Source organism: Lipotes vexillifer, unplaced genomic scaffold (genome assembly GCF_000442215.2).
Source record: "Lipotes vexillifer unplaced genomic scaffold, Lipotes_vexillifer_v1.1 scaffold815, whole genome shotgun sequence".
NCBI lineage: Eukaryota > Metazoa > Chordata > Mammalia > Artiodactyla > Lipotidae > Lipotes > Lipotes vexillifer.
In genome coordinates, this window is record NW_006773723.1 from 3,304,718 (window position 1) to 3,324,138 (window position 19,421).

The 19,421-nt window shown below is 38.4% G+C and overlaps 1 protein-coding gene across 1 annotated transcript in view; it reads left to right on the forward strand.

The window, feature by feature from the left end:
• The window catches only part of PREX2 (phosphatidylinositol-3,4,5-trisphosphate dependent Rac exchange factor 2), a 291,490-nt gene that overhangs the window by 121,277 nt on the left and 150,792 nt on the right, over nucleotides 1–19,421 (forward strand). The window contains exons 10-14 of the mRNA XM_007448492.1: nucleotides 1,032–1,176; nucleotides 5,057–5,157; nucleotides 12,070–12,173; nucleotides 12,847–12,896; nucleotides 15,458–15,533. Of these exons, the coding sequence (XP_007448554.1) occupies nucleotides 1,032–1,176; nucleotides 5,057–5,157; nucleotides 12,070–12,173; nucleotides 12,847–12,896; nucleotides 15,458–15,533 (476 nt within the window). The remainder of the gene's footprint in view (nucleotides 1–1,031; nucleotides 1,177–5,056; nucleotides 5,158–12,069; nucleotides 12,174–12,846; nucleotides 12,897–15,457; nucleotides 15,534–19,421) is intronic.

A 19,421-nucleotide genomic window follows, 5' to 3' on the forward strand; every position in this document is an offset into this window, starting at 1 on the left:
CGCCCCGCGCCGCCCCGCCACCCTTGCCCCCCGGCCCCAGCCACTCCGCGGCATGTGGGATCCTCCCGGACCGGGGCACGACCCCGCGTCTCCTGCATCGGCAGGCGGACTCTCAAGCACTGCGCCACCAGGGAAGCCCCAGGTTCTCAATCTTTATGTCCAGCCTTGTCGTCTCTCTGGAGCTCCATGCCCACTTAATCAGCTGACCCTTGGACTCCACTTGAACTTCCAAACCTGCTATTGTTTACAGAGACTTGAGCTTCCCTGAACTTCGGCGGGTCCCTCCTAATTGTCTCCCTCTTTTTAAACGCTCCCGCTTTCAGTTTGTCCCCTACACTGTCCTCTGAGCTTTGTTTCCAAAGCAACAAAACTTCCTTTCCTTCATTACTCTGCCTTCCCCCTCCCTCTGGTTTAAAACACGTAGATGTTCTCCCAGTAGAGAAGGAGTGAAATACGCTGAGACTGCAGTTGAGTATGGACCCTGCTCACCCCCCCATCCACCTCCTGTCCTGTCACCTGAAACCCAGGGCTCCGTGCTGCTTCCCTCAGAGGCCCTCGTGAATACTTTCTCTCTCTGGAAATCCTGTTCATACCCGTGCATTCAAACACAGCCCTTCTGTGAAACTTTTCCTATTGTTTCTCAGATAGAGGCGAAGTTCTCTGAATATGTGTCTGCTGTAGCACAGTTTTCCCTCTAAGGCTGTCTCCAGGGCCACCGTGTCCAGCTGCGCTGATCTAGTCCTACAGAAGGGGTTCAGTAGCGTCTGAGATACAGCTGTTCTTCCTCCACTGGCCAAACTGTGTGCCTCTGGGGCACAGTTTGCCCAAAGGTGCCATATGGCCCCGGGCATCTTGCTTTGACTGTCTCCCTGGTACCCTATGAGCTTCTTGACAACCAGGGCCCTATCATAGGAGCTCTGTATCCACAGCCCTCAGCACGTGGTAGACACACAATGAATGTTTGCTTAACGAAGGCATGAACGAATGAAGAGACTTTTTCAGTTACCTGTCCTGTGTTTCGTTTTCGATAGGTCTAAAATTAGGAATGGAGCAAGACACCTGGGTAATGATCTCTGAACAGGGTGAGAAACTTTATAAGATGATGTGCAAACAAGGAAATCTGATCAAAGACAGAAAAAGAAAACTGACTACGTTCCCTAAATGCTTTCTTGGAAGGTAGGGTTGGTAGTCTGGGTGCATGTATTTCTTTCATATTTTCATGATCTCGTGTGTTAACTTTCTTTTAGTTACTCATTTTTCTCTAAAAAATATTCTCCTAAGTGTTTTTGAATCTTTCTTTACTATCAGCATTTCCTGGGCCATAGTGGGATGAGGGAGTGGACATAGAGCCAGGAATCCTGACCAGAAAAGTTAAGGCATTCATCCATTCATCCACGACTTCAGTAATTTCTGATATACTGTGTTTCAGGGGTGAAGCAGAGGCTGGGGTCAGGCAGGGGCGGGCGGGCAGGCGGGTTTGCCTGTAGGGACAGAGTCCGGCGAGGACATGAATACAGGGCCTGAGAGTCAGTTACACTGAAGGGCACACAGTCTACACTACCAATTAATTCAGAATTTGGACAGCTGGGCTAAGAATGAAGGGATATAGATGGAGAGTCTGAAAAAGTGGGTCACGCGAGGGGCCAGGCACACAGGAACAGGCAAGGAGGTCGCTTGGTTGTTCAGCCCAGAGCAGATTGATTGTATGTCCTTTGGTTTCTGTAGCCGACTGCACGGCTGCAAGTGGGAATCCCTGGTCGGTTAAGCAGGCAGGGGGGATGCCTTCAGGTAGCTCTGCTTAGGGCAGGCTTTGTGCTGGCTTCTTCCAATAATTATTTCCAATCCTCCAATACATACTTAGGAGTTAAAAACCTTATTTTTTTTTTATTTTTATTTTTTGCGGTACGCGGACCTCTCACTGTTGTGGCCTCTCCCGTTGCGGAGCACAGGCTTCGGACGTGCAGGCTCAGCAGCCATGGCTTACGGGCCCAGCCGCTCCGCGGCATGTGGGATCCTCCTGGACCGGGGCACAAACCCGTGTCCCCTGCATCGGCAGGCGGACTCTCAACCACTGCGCCACCAGGGAAGCCCAAAAAACCTTATAGTTTTTAAAGATTCAGAAACTAGTGATCAGGGAGTGTGACTAGCCCACGTTCATACAGCTAGTAAATGCCAGTGTCAACGCTATAAAAGTAGACTGGAGAGGTAGCTCATAGCCCAGACTTCACAATCAGACTGTCCCCACTCAAATCTGGTCCTGCCACTGGCTAGTTGAGAGATTGGGGATAGTTAAATTTCTCTTTCCTCTCTAACAATGGAAATGATTGTAGTGCTTACCGTTGACATACAGCACTGTATAAGTTTAAGGTGTGCAGCATAATGATTTGACTTACATACATCATGAAAGGTTTACCACAGTAACTTTAGTGAACATCCATTATCTCATTTAGATACAAAGTTAAAGAAATAGAAAAACATTTTTTTCCCTGTGCTGACTCTTAGGATTTACTCTCTTAACTTTCATATGTAACACACAGCGGTGTTCATTATATTTTAGCATGTCTTTTTAATTAGTTATGCAGGCACACAAGCTCACCATAGGCCACACCAATCCCAACCCCGTTAGAATACAGGCCAGGAAACCCAGTGCTTTCAGGGCAGCAGGGGGCCTCTAATTCAGTGCCGTGGTGCTCCCAGCAGGACACACAGCTGCCAGCAAGCTAGAGTTGCTTGTGTTGGCTGTGCCCCAAGTGAAGCAGCTGTGAGCCCCTCTTGGTTTCTAAGTCCCATGTTGCAAAGAAGACGCTCTTTCTCGTATCAACTTCATGGGCATCACTTCCAGGGTCCCCAGATCATGTGCCCACTTACAAGAGCGTCATACCAGGCTATGGCTTCTCACCATGTATTTGTAAGTATGGAGTTGAGCCATCAGGAGCCATTTTTACCACAAGCAGTGCTGCCTAGTTAACACAGCTGACACCCGACTTTCATCATTTCTAGGGAAGCAGAACTAGAAAGCTAACCCAGGGTCAAATTTGTCCTTATTGAAGGAGAAGGGGTTTTATTAACCCTTTACCCACACTATTATGTTTAACTCCAGGACAGCACTATGGGGTTTATAGTCTTATTAATTCTATGTCATTGAGGAAAAAACTTGAGGCTTAGAGAGCTAAATTTACTAACCCAACATCACGCAGCTGGTAGAGGCAGAAACAGGATTTGAATCCAGGTTGTTTTATTGCAAAGTACATGATCTTAACCGTTGTACTATATTCTACTTTACTTTTATTTTCTTTCTTTTGGATGGTTCTTATTTAATAGAAGCATATAAAGAACTTTAACAACTTCTGCCTTAAAATGTGCATATTGTACACTAGACATCCATTTTTGAATTTCCATATCCCTTGGTTATTTGGCTTTACCATGTGTTGCTTTTAGTTTTGAAATAAATGGAAAAGTAATTTCCTGACACTTTCCATAGCTTTGCTTCTCTGGCCTCTGTGCAAAAAATAAAACCATTCTAAAATATATTCATTAGTTAATGTAAGAATTCGAATGTTAGCTTTTTAAATATGAGCATGATTACATATTTTATTGTAATAAGTCTCCGTATTTAGTGTTCTCTTAATGATACCACATGGCCATAAAAAACAATCAGTACTCAGCTGAAGCTCTCCTAAGTGTTACAAAATATCATCTCTCTTATCTGAGATGCTGGGACGCCCCCATCCTCTCCCGAAATGCTGAAAGATGTGAGCTGTGGACCTCAGTGACCTTTCTTAGCCACAGCAGGTGTGTGCGATAGACGTTCTGATGGCTGGTTTCGTGTTGGAGTATTCCTTATGGATGACAGTTTAGATATAACAGTGAATTTACCAAGTAATTTAAAATTTTGAAAACAAGGTAGTCAGACTTCTCTGTGTCTTTTGGTGTGTATCAGTTTTCTATTGCCGCAAAACAAATTACCATATATTTAGTGACTTAAAAACAATGCCCATGTATTAGCCTGTATTTCTGTAGGTCAGAAGTCCAGGTGAGTTAGACCAGGTTCTGTGTTAAGGGTCTCAGAAGGGCAAAATCATGGTGTTGGCAGAGCAGGGGCTGGGCTCTTATCTTGAGCGTTTGAGGAAGAATCCACTTTCCAGCACATTCGGGTTGTTAGCAGAACTTAATCGTTTGTAGTTGTAAGCGTGAGGCCCCTGTCTCCATGCTGGCCTTTGGCCAGGGCTGCTGTCCATTAGAGGTTGTCTATATTCCTTGGTATATGACCCCCCTCTTGCTGCAAAGCCAGCAGTGGCACATTGAATCTTTCCTGTGCTTTCACTTGTTCTCACTTCCTCTTGTGCAACCAGCCTGAGAAAACGCTGCTTCAAAGGGCTCAACTGATCAGGTCAGGCCCACGTGGATAATTTCCATATTTTAAGGACAACTGACATGGGATTTTAATTACATATGCCAATCCGTTCACACGGCTACCTAGATTGGAATTTGATTGACAAACCAAGGGGTAGGATTCCTGATAGGGGGGTGAGAGAACATCTTGAGAAGTCTGTCTACCATACAGGGCATATGCAGTTTAACTTTGTCTGCCCTCTTGGAGTTTCAGACCCACTGGTTCTTTGTGCCTGGAAAGCTACTTTCAAGACAGTTTATGTCTTATATTAAGTCATTATTACTCTATCTAGTTCTGTCATTTAGCTGTCTTTAGGATCTGTTGTTTCTCTTTCGTCCCAAATTTGCTTTTCTGTACATAATAACCTATAGTTAAAGCTGCTTTAGCATTTTCCCTTTGTGTTTACTAAAGGTCTCAAGAAGCTGAATAGTTATTAAGTATAGCTTAGGTAAGTCTGAATGTATGGACATGAGTTTTCTAGAATAGAGTCCAATTTGTATCTGTGGGCCTTACATATGTGAAAAAAATGTATGTGAAATGCACTGCAAGCATTCCTTTATATTTTGAGACACCTTTCATAGCTGCTTGATAAATGCATGGTAAGGATAGACTTCCTGGGGGAAAAATTAATGGTTTAACCTCTTCATTGGATTTCTGTTGCAGTGAATTTGTGTCATGGCTGTTGGAAATTGGAGAGATTCACAGGCCTGAGGAAGGTGTTCACTTGGGACAAGCATTGTTAGAAAATGGAATCATCCATCATGGTAATTATCTTATTAATCCCCTATTTATTTATCCACAAATTACGTGTATCTTCATTGCATTGATCAGTTTAGTTTATAAAACTTCTCCATATTATAGGATGCTTATGTTTTTTCCAACATCTTTTGAGTGCCTCATCTATATAGCATATGGTTTCAGGGAGTATAGGTTTATGGTGATATATTTAACTTGAAACGGACAATTCCAACACAAAATTCCAGGTAAGTCATGTGGGACTGAAGAGGAAGGAACGGTGAGTTTTAACTAGAGTATTTGGGATGCTTCGTGAGGGAACTGGCCTTAGTGCTGGGCATTGTAGAATAAATGGAACTCTGACAAGGACAGAAGACAGAAGGACATTCCCCTGCGGAAGTAGTGGCCCTCAGACACGGGAGTGGGAGGGTTCATGGTGGCCTCTTCAGAACTAACGCAGAGTCTCACGTGGCAGGACCGTATCCTTCACAGATGAATATGCTGGGACGAGGGGTGTGGTGAGAAAGGTAGGCACACACCTGATCCCAGCAGATTTTAACTTGCTGGCTGCGTATGTGGGGCTGCTTCTGAGGGGCATGAGGAGGTGATGGGCATCTGGAGACAGAGGAGTGACCAGATCTTGATTTTGGAGATAACAGATGAGTGGAGAGTTAGAGATTACAGAGATCCCTGCCCATGGGAACCCTTCCTTCCCCAGGAGGGAAAGGACCAGGGCCGTGTCCATGGCATGATGAGAGGGACCCATTCAAGAAATTCTGGAGAAGCTGAGACAGCGTATTTGATGTCTATTTGGACTTAGGAGGTGAAGAGTGAGGGGTGAGATCAGATTATTCTGAGCTTTTTGTCTGGATGACAGACATAGTTAATTCAAGAGGATGAGCATCGGGGGGAAGGTGAAGGGTTTGCGGTGGATTGGGTATGAAACATCTGCAGGGGAGTGTTCAGCAAGACGTTGAGAATGTGTGCGTGTAACACCTGGGGTAGAGAGAGCGTGAGGGTCAGATTTGGGAATCATTTCAAGAGAGCATGAGGTTCTTAGCACATCGATAAGAGACTACAAACAAACAAAAAACAAGAAAGCAATGATCATGGGACTAAGAATAAAAGCTTGAAGAATTTCTAATGCAAAATGTGGGAGAGGAGAAAAAGGCAGGGAACTGTGAGTAAATATGGATATTTGGCTGTGGTGTTTTGATGTTCATTTTTTTTTTCTAAATTAGAGTGAGGTGAAAACAAACTAAATCCTCCAAATTTTTCCCCACCACAGTAGACGCTGCCAATATAATGTACCATCATCTACCCAGATAGGAAGCCTCTGGCATTCCTTTTTCTCCTTCATGCCATCAAGCCCTGTAAGCCCTACCACCAAACAGGTCTCTAGTTAGACCACCGCTCTCCCTTCCAGGATCTCCACCTTCTTCCCAGTCACCACCTTCTCTGTCCTTGCTTCCACATTTGTCCTCCATCCCCATGGAACACTCTCCAGGTAATGGCTGAAGAGACCTTTTAAGACATATAAGATTCAGGCATTCTCCTGCTTACAGGCATCTACTAGCTTCTCATTAAGCTTAAAGAAAAGTCCAGACATCTTACCTAAATCTCTTACCATGGCCCACAAGGCCCTACATGATAGGGCCCCTGACTTCCTCTCTGAGTTATCACATAGTGCTGTACCTAACTCGTTACACTGGGGCCACCCTGACCTTCTGTCTCTTCTTTGAACACTCCAAGATGACTCCCCATTTAGGATCTTTGCTCTTGCTGTTCTAAATCAACAATTGCTTATTAATTCCTAGTATATGCCAGTGACCTTTCTAGGTGCTGGACACACAACAGTGAATGAAACAACAGAAGTCTCTGTATTATGACTCATCTTCCATGACACTCTGCCTTTTAGAATCCTACCCAGTCCCGTTATTCCATTAAACTACTTCTTAAATTTTTGAAATTTTCTTCATGTGCTACTTATCACTCTCTGAAATTATCATGTTGTTTTGTTTCTTTGTTTAATATCTCTCTCTTTATCTCCCATCCCTACTCTAGACTGCAGTCAAAATGTAAGCACCGTGAGAACAGGAGCCTTGTGTGTTAATATATAACAAACACCTAGAATGCCCAGCACATATAGGTGCTTAATAAATTATTTGCTGAGTGAGTGAATAAATGAATAATTATATTTTGAGCAAATAGATGATGTTGATAAATTGTATATGATTTTGTACTTGGTTCATTAATGCCATTAAAACACCATTTAGCATCTAGTATGCTAAGAAGCGTCATCCAGTATCTTATAAGTAAAAATGAAAAGATGTTGAGTTAGATGGCTTTCCTCTTTCCTTTCTTCTAACCCCATGACCAAGTATATATTTGGGACAAGAATGGACTGTATTTGTTTTATCCTGCAATCTATTAAAGCTGAAGTAGGTGACATGTAAAGAGGTTTTGTATACAGTCATTGACCTTCAGAAGTGATTATTCTTTTCCCATTCAGACTGTGTACTTCCAGGGCCTGTGTATTACCAATAGAGCAAGGAAGGGAAAATCTGTTTATGGATACCTTTTATTTACTCCTTTCCTTACTGATTCTTTGCTTCATTCTACATGTAAGATACTGTGCTAGGTACTTGAAGGTATGTAAGTGTGAACCCTCGACCTTTTTTTTCTTACTGTCTAATAGTTTTAAGCCTATCTTTTTACCTTGTCCATCAAGAAATCCAGCTGCTGGAATATCTCCTTTCAGACAAGACAGAAATCTACTAGGATGGGAGAACTAATTTTTTGCAAGGACTATTGAGAAGGGAAACTGTATTGGTTAACACTAGCTGCTGTAACAAATAAACCTCCCCAATACAGTGGCTTACATTATAGCAGCTAATTTGTCACTCATGTACAGTTCAGTCAGTGGTGGAGGATGAGGTGGTGGCACCCTGCTCCATGCAGCGTTTTGGTGCCCGACAGAAGCTCTTCCATCCTCAATACAGTGCTCCTAAAGGTCACCTTGAAGGAAGGGTGGAGTTTCTTGTTTGTTTTAAATGGGTTTGTACCCTTCCCATTGTGCATCACTTTTCTGCACGTGTCCATGGGTACAACTCAGATATGTGGTCACCCTTGGCTGCAAGAGGCTCCTAGAAATGTCCTGTACATGCATATGCAGGAAAAACAAAAGCTAAACCAATTTGGTAAAAAACTACCCAATTTCTGCCCCTGAGGCTTAGCTCCTGGGTCAATATAAGGTCTATGAAATCATATGAAAGACAGAGTAATCATTATATTTATTTGTTAATGTTTTACAATGATATCAGCATATAATAGTCACAAAAATCACTTTTAACATTTCTGTTTTCAGTTGAGGTTATTGTGACTTCTGTTGTTAATTTGAGTCACTTTAATCTTTTATGAATTAGAAATAACAGAAAAAAATGGTTTAAAGCTATCTGTCGACAATAGATGCTGCTATTAAATTGTTTAAAAAATTATGGATATGTAAGTTTTTGTACTTCTATGGGATTACTTAACTGTATTTTAGAAAGAGCTATGCTAAGTTTGTCACAGTATTTTCCTTTTGGACTATGAGGTACCTTGTAACAGATAACAGGATATTAGAGAAGCTTTATTCCCAAAGCTGGAAAGGCCAGGGCTCAAGGAGAGGTTATCCTCTCAGAGGAGCTGTAAGATTATTTTCAAGTCACCCATCCACTCTTGCTTTAATCTTTCAACACAGGTGATCCAGCAATTGTATGAGGAAGAGTTGCTTGTTTACTTAATGAATTAGGTTCTGAAAATTGAAGACAACTATTATGGGTGGAATTTTACTTACTTTACAATAACAAAACTGTTGTTACTTTCCCTGAAGACATGCGTAGCTAGGCAGACACATTCAAGTCAATTTTAAGATAGTACAAATTGGATTTGGAATAATATTTATTCAGTCTCTTCATGAACATAGTACTCTAGAGTCTGACCTTTTCAGTTCAGGACTGCTGAAAGATCTGGAAGGAATCACAGAAAGAACCACCCTTACTTATTTTGTTAACATATGTCTCAAAATATTTTAATTGCCTCCTCTTAAAAGAGGAAAAATTCAACAGCATAAGATTTTTTTTTTTGGAACGGATATCAGAATTTCAGTCCTAATCAACTTTCCTCCCCTACCTCAGACACCACCTTTTTCCAATAATACAGCTTTGAAAAGAAAGTAGTAAATTCTGTATTAAAATTTATTCTGAAATTTCAAATTCAAGAACACTTTATTATTTAACTTAAAAGGATTGAAATCTTTTTGAACAATGATATTTATAACCTGCTTAACTCTTTTTCTGAGAAATTTAGCACTGAGTACTCTCTATTAAAAGTCCTGTTGGTCTCAGTTTGATTTTAGTGGCCTGTGCTGTTACTGTCATCAGGATCTGATCAGTTGTAATGTCCGATTTGGTATACAGAACTTTTGTTGCTGGAAATAACCTTTTTTTTTTTTAGTGTCCAAAGTTAACTAATATAGATTCTCCCAAGCCTAGGATAAGAGAACATAGTATGCAATTTCACATTAATAATTTTATTAGAATGAAGAAATATGGGCCAAGCAGGCTAGTTTCATTAGTATGTGGTTCCAGCTGCATTTTAGTGAAAACAGAATTCCTGAAATAAAGTTGAATGAGCCATCTGTTTTATAAATAGCCAGCAAAAAAAGAGAAAGTTGACTGTTAATGCTATTATTCACATTGCAAATATTGTTGAGAGCTTCATCAGAGGCAAAGCCTTGCTGTACTGGGAATTCTTGGGTTGAGGCAGCATATGCTTTCTCTGTGATATGTTGATAATGTTCTTCTTGTCTGGCTTTATTATTTACATTATAAATGCTTATGTGGGAATTTAGAGAGCTCATTCGTTATAGCCAGTGGTGTGCTGAAGTTGGCTGGTCAAAGCTGTAGAGAGCTGGTGATTAAATGTTTAAAAAAATTGCAAGCTTGTAGTTAAGCACAGCTATTATTAAAATTAAATTATATAAACATATAAGTACCTAAATTATAAACAAAGGTAATATATCCTTCGAACTCGTCACTTCCTAATTATTTTCCTACATTTTATTGTTATCTGTGGTCTTGGTGTTACTTATGTCTATTATTTTTATATGGTGGAAATACTAAATAATAATGTGTCACTGCACATCTCATTCTGTGTTCAGTGACTTTATTTTGGTAGCTGGAAATTGGCCAGTGTGGGAGTATTTGATACCGTGGAAACTGGCAAATGTTACACATCAGTGCTCCTTCTTCCACAACACTAGAGAGCAAGCTGTTCATCATTTACCAGTACATCCCTGGAAATATCCAGCATCACAGAGTTGTTTAAAAGATGTCATTCAGCAACCTTTCTCATCAGCTAATAAACCCATTTCCCATGCTCGAGGAGTTGGGGGAGTGGATTTGTATGCAGAACTATTCACTGTTTTTCCAAGGCAACAGCCTAGAGTTGCAGATTAGCCCAAGATTCATTAGCAAAGTCACAAGAGTTTACCTTACAGTGAAGCATTCCATTTTGAACAGGTTGAACCACCACTTCTTTTATTGTGGCAAGATACCTTTGGGCCCAAGTTTCCTTGAATTTTGGAACATCAATATAACTTATTTCAGTGAATCTTAAGGGATAAAAATGGGAATAGGTAGATTGCATAGGAGAAATAAATAACTGGTCTTGAAACATGCCATAGGATTTCAAAATATTTCTTCCGATTTTATTTTTCTTTCACATATGCTTTTTTTTCTTTTTGGCTTAATCTGGAAAAAAGATGCCAAAAGTTGTGTTGTCTATCCCTTTTTGGCAGAAAGCCTGTCTCAGTTTTATGGCTGCAAGCCATGCATTTGGTTTGGATAGATGAGGGTGAAATTGCTGAAACTGCATATGCGTGTGTGTGTATATGCGTGTGTGTATGTGTGTGTGTGTGTGTGTGTGTGTGTGTGTTACAAGTCTCTTGGCTTTCTTCTGGATTCACCAATGTAGTTCATGAGAATTCTGACAGATTTTTCTCCCCCTTCAACATTTTTAGCAAAAAGTAAAGGTCAAAGTCTTCTATGTAATCATGAAAATAGAGCCCATTGCAACAAATTATCTCTTCTGCAAATTTTTCATTCCCTGTAAATAAAACATTTAAATGTAAACTCTTTGATATTTAATTTGAGGTTTTTCCTTTCTAGAAGTTTTTTTTTTTTTTATCAGACTACCTAGAAAAAAAGGGAACTTGAGAGAAAGTTTAGTAGGAGTCTTTATGAATGGAAAATCTTATCTTAAGGATGGAAGTGAAGGTTGACCACTCTCATTTTCCACTGAGGAAAAAAACAATTAAGTGACGTGTAAGAAAAGCATTTGTCAGTGTAAGAAAACTGTTAAAATTTTGGAATCAGTTACGTACTGAATTTATCTAATCTACTCTGAAGATCTAAACACAGGATAAATGGTCAAGATTGGTATATGTGTGGTCTTGGCCTGATCGCTGTGGGATAAGACAGATAAATGCTAAAATTCACTTCTGGGGCTGAGAATCAAATTATAACTCACTAGTTGGAGTATCTGCTATTCGAAGGGCACTTTTTGCTTGACTTTGTGGCATTGTGAAGAAATAGAAAACACAAACTCGTCTATTTATTTAAGTGTAAATCACTACGCACACGCACAAATGCATACGCTATGCTACCTAAATGTGGCTAACCTTAATTTAGTTCTTCAGTCATTACATGGAAGTTGTAACTATATTATACAACAAAATCTTATCCTGAATCTTACCATCAAAATACTGGATAAGCATTACTATGTTAGGAAAACAAAAGCTTTTGATAAAACTAAAAGTTTCAGTATTTGGGAATATGTTTTTTATCTGCCAGTTTTTAGATTGTCAGGATTTTAATATACTGTTCTTATGTTCTTAGTTACGGATAAACATCAATTCAAACCAGAACAGATGTTATATAGATTTCGCTATGATGATGGAACCTTTTATCCAAGAAATGAGATGCAGGATGTGATTTCAAAGGTAACAACCTCTCCCATAACCTTTTATCAATAAAAGAATTCGTGTTGTCGTTATCTTCTTATCTTCAGCAAGATAAAATGCTGTAATAAGACTTAAAATAATTCTGCCAGTATAGAAAATTTTTACATGACATACGTAAGCAAACCTCTCGATTTTTTTCTTGCTATTATAAGAATTAGAATGTTAGATCATTGTTTTTATTCTCTTTATCTAATTCTAAAAGGGAATAGTGCAATTGCGTAACTCAGAAGATTATATCTGTTGAAAACTGTTTCACATGTAGCAACAAGTGGTCATGATACTTGAATAAATTTAACAAAAAGACAAATACATAAAATTTATGTAATATCAGTTTTCTTTGTACACTTGACAAAATTTATATTGACATGTAATGATCAAGTAGTATGATGGACCACTGCATAGATTTATATTCTGTTTACATTATATCTCAAAATTTTATATTTTAAGAAAATAGTTTTAAAAGTCTTCTGTGTATGTATGTCATATATATATGCAAAATTCATAGCACAATTTAATCCTGTTTTTAAAGATTTAAGTTATATTATTTTTATGATGTAATGTAACTATAATGTAATCTATTTTATTCAAAATTTCATTGGTTTGTCCTTTGAGTGATCTTACTTGCTTTTGACATATTTTTGTTTTACAATAGGGCGTACGATTATATTGCCGTCTTCATAGTCTATTTACTCCAGTGATAAGGTGAGTCTAGTTTCTAAGTTCTGGGAGGTTAAATGGAAATACTTATATTGCATATTAGATAAGTTTTATTAAGCTGGAATTTAACTTATTTTGTTTTTCTTGCCAAAGTGAAAATTTTACTTTTAAAGATTAAGTCACAATTTATCTGAAAATATTTCTGAATTTTCTGAGGCTCTAATTATACAGTTCCTTCTACTCTTTTTATTCTGATTTCTAAAATTATTTGCCATTAATTCATAGTAAATTACAGCCTTGATTTTGAAATTATCCACCATCAGTTAATATTTAATAAATAATAGTTGACTGGTTGGTGGAGGATTTCAGAATACTGTTTACTATAAATATTTATCATTATGGTTATTTGTATAGTAGTTTTTTTCATTAGACTGTGTAATCCAATCTTGGATATGTATTTTATTTCACAGTATTTTTTTAATCATCTTTTATCCAAAGAAAAAATTTTGCACTTAAAAATTAAGAATTGATTTGGAGTTAATAATTATAATTTTCTCATTTTTTTCTGTACCATGTTTTAACTTCTGAAGAGATGCCTTTTTGTTTTTTAAAGGGAAATCAGGATTCATTTTCAGTTTATCTCTTTAGAAAAACAGCAGAAAACTTTGAGTTCTGTGTTACGATTACTAATAGAGATCATCAGTACTTTTGTAATATGCACTGGTATACACTAACTGGTAAGATGTAATGTAACGTAAAACTAATTTCAGATGGCCGATATCATTTGGAGTTTATTGACTAAAACGTATTTTTCAGAACAGAAAAATGAACATACTATTCCTAAAATGAATATAGAGGCTTTTCAGTCGTGGCTATAGAATCCAAACGTTTGATGGACAGTGTTTCTATTTTTCACTCTGCTTTCCAATTCCAAGGAAACGCAGAGCTTAAAAAAAAAAGATTCCAAAAGTTGCTGATAAGTGTTGGAATGCCCACACTGCAGGTCCTGAAGGAGAAGACAGAATTTTACCTATTACTCCTGAAAATGCCCTGTCCACTTTCACAGGCAGGCTTCACAAAGTAAAAAGAGGTGAAAGGAACCAACATTTGTTGATTCTCTGCTATATTCCTGGCACAGGCACTCTGTAAATATGTTGGATAACGTAATGCTAAAAGATGATTCGATACTTAAGGTTTTTTTTCTGCTAAACTAATTGAAAACGATACTGGAAATTTTTTCACGCCACGTGTGTATGTATATGTAGGTTTCACATGTGAGAAAATGTGTTCTGAAAATATATTTTAGCCATGTGGGATTTCTTATCAAGAAAGTTACATTCTGAAAGAGCTGATAAGAAGGAATTGTTCTTTGGCTAGAAATGACAATGGTTTATGAGTTGTCCAAGGTAAATTTACGAGAAAAAACCCCATAAAACAGATGGAATGTACGATAGTCATGTGTGAACTCAGCTTATGAAAAGAAAAATGACTTGGGTGAAGACTCCACAGACCCACGTGTGGTCTATAAACGACTACCCCGTCCTTCTTATTGACACATGGAAACCAAGATGAAATGGGTGATGAGGTATATCAGAAGTAGGGAGGTAGACTTAAAAAGACTAAAAAAAATCTGTGCTTGATTACTGGCTAACTAGTTCATTCACTATTGAACTCTCAGAAATTTCAGTCATGTTTCAGGGAGCTTTTTATGAAAATGGATGAAATGATGTCAATATTAATTGTAAACTACTGACAGAAGCTAAAGAACCATGAATATAGCCAGTAATTATTTGTCACGCCAAGTTGATTGCAGTTTGGATTTTTTTGACAGTTTGAAAAGACTGTCGTTTTCTCATTCCATTTTGATCCAGGCCTGCAAAGTAAATGAATTACAGGTTTCCACTCCTGGGGCCTTATTCTGATCATGAACACTTTGTTGGTATCTAACTAGACTTTGAAACGTTTCTCAGAACTGGGAAGTCTGCAGAAAGGAGAGTCTGCTGTGGAGAGCCAGGATTCCCTGGGCTGCCTGGGGATGCAGCGTGGCTGAGTCCATGCTCCGGTCAGACAAAATGAATGACGAGGTTCTCGGTGTGTTTCCCTCAGGACAGGCCTGAGGTCTCCCACTACAGCTGAGCCTAACGAATAATCCTCTGAGGCGAATCCTGCCTTCCTGGAGAACTCAGGAGCAGGAATACAAGGGGTTGCTTTATTTCCCGTAGTTTGAGGAGATTTTTCGTAGACTCTATCTTAATTTAAAGGGAGGGAATTCTATTTTATTATTCTTTTACTAATGAGCTATTGTATTTCTAGCCAAGTTATTACCAGGTAACATAGCATTAACAATCAGTTTGGATATAGGAAAATGTGAAAGAAGAAATGTCCTGTTTTGGTATCCTTGTGGGTTTCTTCTCCTGGTGTGAGCTGGAGAAGGGAGTTTTCAGGTGTGTACACCTTGTAAAGCTGTCTTATTTACACATAAGTGGGACAGTCAATTCAAATTACATTGAGTTAACTTCTCTGTTGCACACTGGTATGAAATGAAATGGTTTCTTGTGCTTACTTGTCCTCTTGCTTAATGTTTTTGCTTTCTCTTTCCTTGATAGAGATAAAGATTACCACTTAAGAACCTACAAATCTGTGGTTATGGCCAACAAGCTGATAGACTGGTTAATTGCACAGGTAAATAGACAAATTGAAGTTGCCTGGTTACATTCATGGCTGCTTTAGACTTTGAGGTGATTTACGTACTTTTAAAAACTCCCCACTTGCCAATGAGACAGTGAAATAACTTGACCAAGTTCATACAGCTAAAATGAAGCAGAGTTAGGATTTGAACCTGGATCATCTGACTTCAGAGTCCCAGACTTGATTTTTATGTGATATTGTCTTTCAAGAGGAAGGTGTTTCTGGATTCAAAAATATCATCTGAGATCCATCAAAAAAACGAAGTATAATTTAAATAAATGTGCATGTACTAAAAATTACTTGTATGTTTTGTCCACTGATTTGTTTTAAGGTGTCTGGTTTTTAGTCCTAGCAGGTTATTCTAATCTCCCTGTGCCTTCTTCTCTGTTAGATAATAATTGTGTTTTAATAATATGAGCTTTACTTCTCTGAAATGGATTGAAATTTCCAATTAGTGTGAACAGGGGAGGGTGAATGGGTGAATGCAATAAATAAGGTGTATCATTTATGTATTGCCCTATGTGTATGGCTAGAAGCTTTTGCAACTGATATCTGCCCTACTTTTCATGCTAATGGTAATGCTTGTCCTCCTAATGCAGCTGTAAACTTTATAAGCCCATAGGTAGACAGCATCACAAAATATTTACCCCTCCCCACTGGCCCACTCTCAAGCTTCACTCCCCCTCCCCCCCCCAAAAAAAATACAGTATCCATCTGCATACACTGTAAATAGGAAAGTATAAAATTTGTTGTGATTGTTGTTCTGCTTCTTAGAATGTGGGAGCTGATAGCTGGTATTGAGAAAATGTTATTTGCAACTCAAGGCATCTAGCCCATCATAATAGATATTCAAATATAAATTTATTTATATGTTTTATTGTGCTAGATCAAGTAATAAATAGTCAAATGTTTTCCAGGGATTAAAGAAGAGGCTAAGAAAACTGATATCCACTTTGACAGAACTTACTGTTTTGAGAAAGGGGATATTGCTCGGTTGAAATGTTGTCATTACATTTGGATATTTGAGTCAATTTACTTTTCTGTTATTGAAGAAATTAGCCTACCTCCTTTGTTGCAAGTGGATAATAACGTTTGATGCTCAGTCATAGAAATGTTTATTTTTTGTTTCAAATATTAGCGTTTAATTCCCATTTGATTCATCTGTGCTCATACATTTTGAGATTTTTATTTTTAATATTAACTTCTACACTATCCAAGACCACCTATTTTTGCATTTTATGGCACTTAGATTTATTTTATCTAGAAATTAAGATCTTAGATTAAACCAGACAGTTCTTTTTTGATAAAACCCAAATTCCTATGTCCAGGGGGTTTACTAGTGTGAGAGCCTTTTATAACACTATGGTCAGTGTGTGTCATTGGGATTGGTTCTATATTTGGTAACAGAGTTGGAATTTCACCTAGAAATTAAGCTGTTACAGAATTCACATGAATTCTTGTACTATATGTTGATTATATGAGAAAACTGAAGAAAGTTTTTTTGAAGCAAAAGCTGATGTTGAATAAATATTTAAAGTTCTGACTCAGGAAGTCAGTTATCAACTTTTTTTTTTTTCCTTTTTGGCACGTTTACTTTCCAAGTGTGAATATTAGAAGACTAAAATAAGTTGCTCAAAAAACAGACCAAGTTGCAATTCTTTTTTTCTTCAGGTTTTCTTAGTGGTCTGTTATGACAACGTCTGTAGAAATTGTACTGTAATAGAAATTGAAATGGACTGGGATTCAGGTAATCTGGTGTCTGATGACAGTTCTGCTGATAAGCAGTTATGCAAACGATTGAGTCACCTAATCTCTCTAGATTTTATTTTCACAACTGTTTTCTGCTTACTGGACTAGCTGTATATGTCAGCTCTTCTCTGTCACTTAAGCTTTATGATTCTGATAGTGTAAAACGTATCCAAATGTACTTATCAGACCTGATTAACTCTAGCTTCAGATTAGGACAATATGGGCTGGCTGTGAAAAGAAAGACATGGTAATGGAATGATAAGAGAAGGATAAGTTACAGTTCTTAATCTAAGATGAAAAAGAGATAGTTTAAAAGTAAGGGTCTCTTTCCACCAAGGCTCTCAAGTGATAATAAAACTTAACTTCTAGCATTGACCGGGACACTGAGTTGACTTGAAGAGCTTAAGGGGACCAAATAGAGAACTGACTCCAATGTGATAGTCTATGTGTTGTTTGGAGTATAGTCTAGATCTGACAGCTTTTGGATGATGGTACTTATTATATACCATATTTTAAGTGACTGAGTTCTTCACCAGATTTGAATTACTGGAGGGCAGGGAAGTATTTTTTGTTTGAGTGCTTTACTCTGTAGCACTTGGCACACTTTGTGGCAGAAAAAAAAAATCTTTTGAGTGAATTCATAAAAGTTACTTAACAGCTATATTTTGAAAAGGGCACAGATGTGTTGTCCAAAGATACAGATCATACACGTCTTGTTAGTTAACAGGAGGATTAGTGAGGGGTGGAGTTGTCACAGCATGAGGTGGCACTTGTTTTGGTCCTTGGTAGACAGATAGGTAGAATTTAAATGTGTGAAGGGTAACAATTGGGGGGGGTCAACTTGACAAGAGTGAAGGTGACCCCACCTTTGGAAAATGAGGCTGGAGGGGTAGAATGAAGTTAGGATTATGGGAGGCCTGGAGAGCCCAACAGAAAATTTTGATATTTTACGATTATTAAAAAGGAGAGTCAGTTTAAAGTTTTGGAACATGACATTCCTGTGTAAGAAAATTTAATTCTATAAAGGCAATAAGTTAGAGAAAGTACAGGAAAAAATTATGGCAATTTAGAAGTGAAATGAAGAAACACTGGGTTAGGGTGTTGAGATAGAAATGAAATAGAAGCCAGAGAGAAGAGGGGATGGATTTGGTAGAGTATTGTACCTAAGAGCTAAAACATAGGACTAGGAAAAATGAGATAATATGTAAGAAAGCACTTCTTAAACTGTAAAACATACAACTGTAATGACATATGGACACACATACATACATATACACATATATATTCATGTGCAGTCGGCCCTCTTGGGATCTACGAGGGATTGGTTCCAGGACCCCTGAAGATACCAAAATCCACAGATGCTCAAGTCCCTTACATAAAATAGAGTAGTATTTGCAAATAACCTCCCATGTACTTTAAGTAATCTCAAGCTTACTTATAATACCTGATGTAATGTAAATGCTATGTAAACGGTGTCTGGTCCTGCAATTCAAGCTTTGCTTTTTGGAACTTTCTGGATTTTTTTTTCTCTGAATAATTTTGATCCGTGGTTGGTTGAATCTTCAGATGCTGAACCCGTGGTGACAGAGGGCAGACTGTATATGAATTCATACTTAAATGAATAATAGATGTTTTCTAGATAAAAACCATAACAAAGTTTGCATTGGGCTTTCTTTTGGGGATCAGTTATATGAGCTGATTTTTTTTTTTTGGCAAGATAGAGAAAGAGAAGCTTGCATTTTCTGACTTCACTGAACAACACACTCTTAGGGTCTTACGAGTCACCCTAGATTAGTAGGTTTCTTTGGGGGTACTTAAAGAGCAAGGCCATTTTGTGGAAGGGAGGTGATAGCTGAGATCACGCATAATAATTTTTACTTATTGCGTTTTCAACATGTAGGATATTTCCTTGATACGTAATTGCGATATAAGATCAAAGAAATAAGCGTAAGGGATCATTTGTGGTAGCAATAAATTTTAGTTACCTATGTATTTTTCCTTTTAAATAAGACATGATTGGGCTTCCCTTGTGGCGCAGTGGTTGAGAGTCCGCCCGCCGATGCAGGAGACACGGGTTCGTGCCCTGGTCCGGGAAGATCCCACATGCCGCGGAGCGGCTGGGCCCGTGAGCCA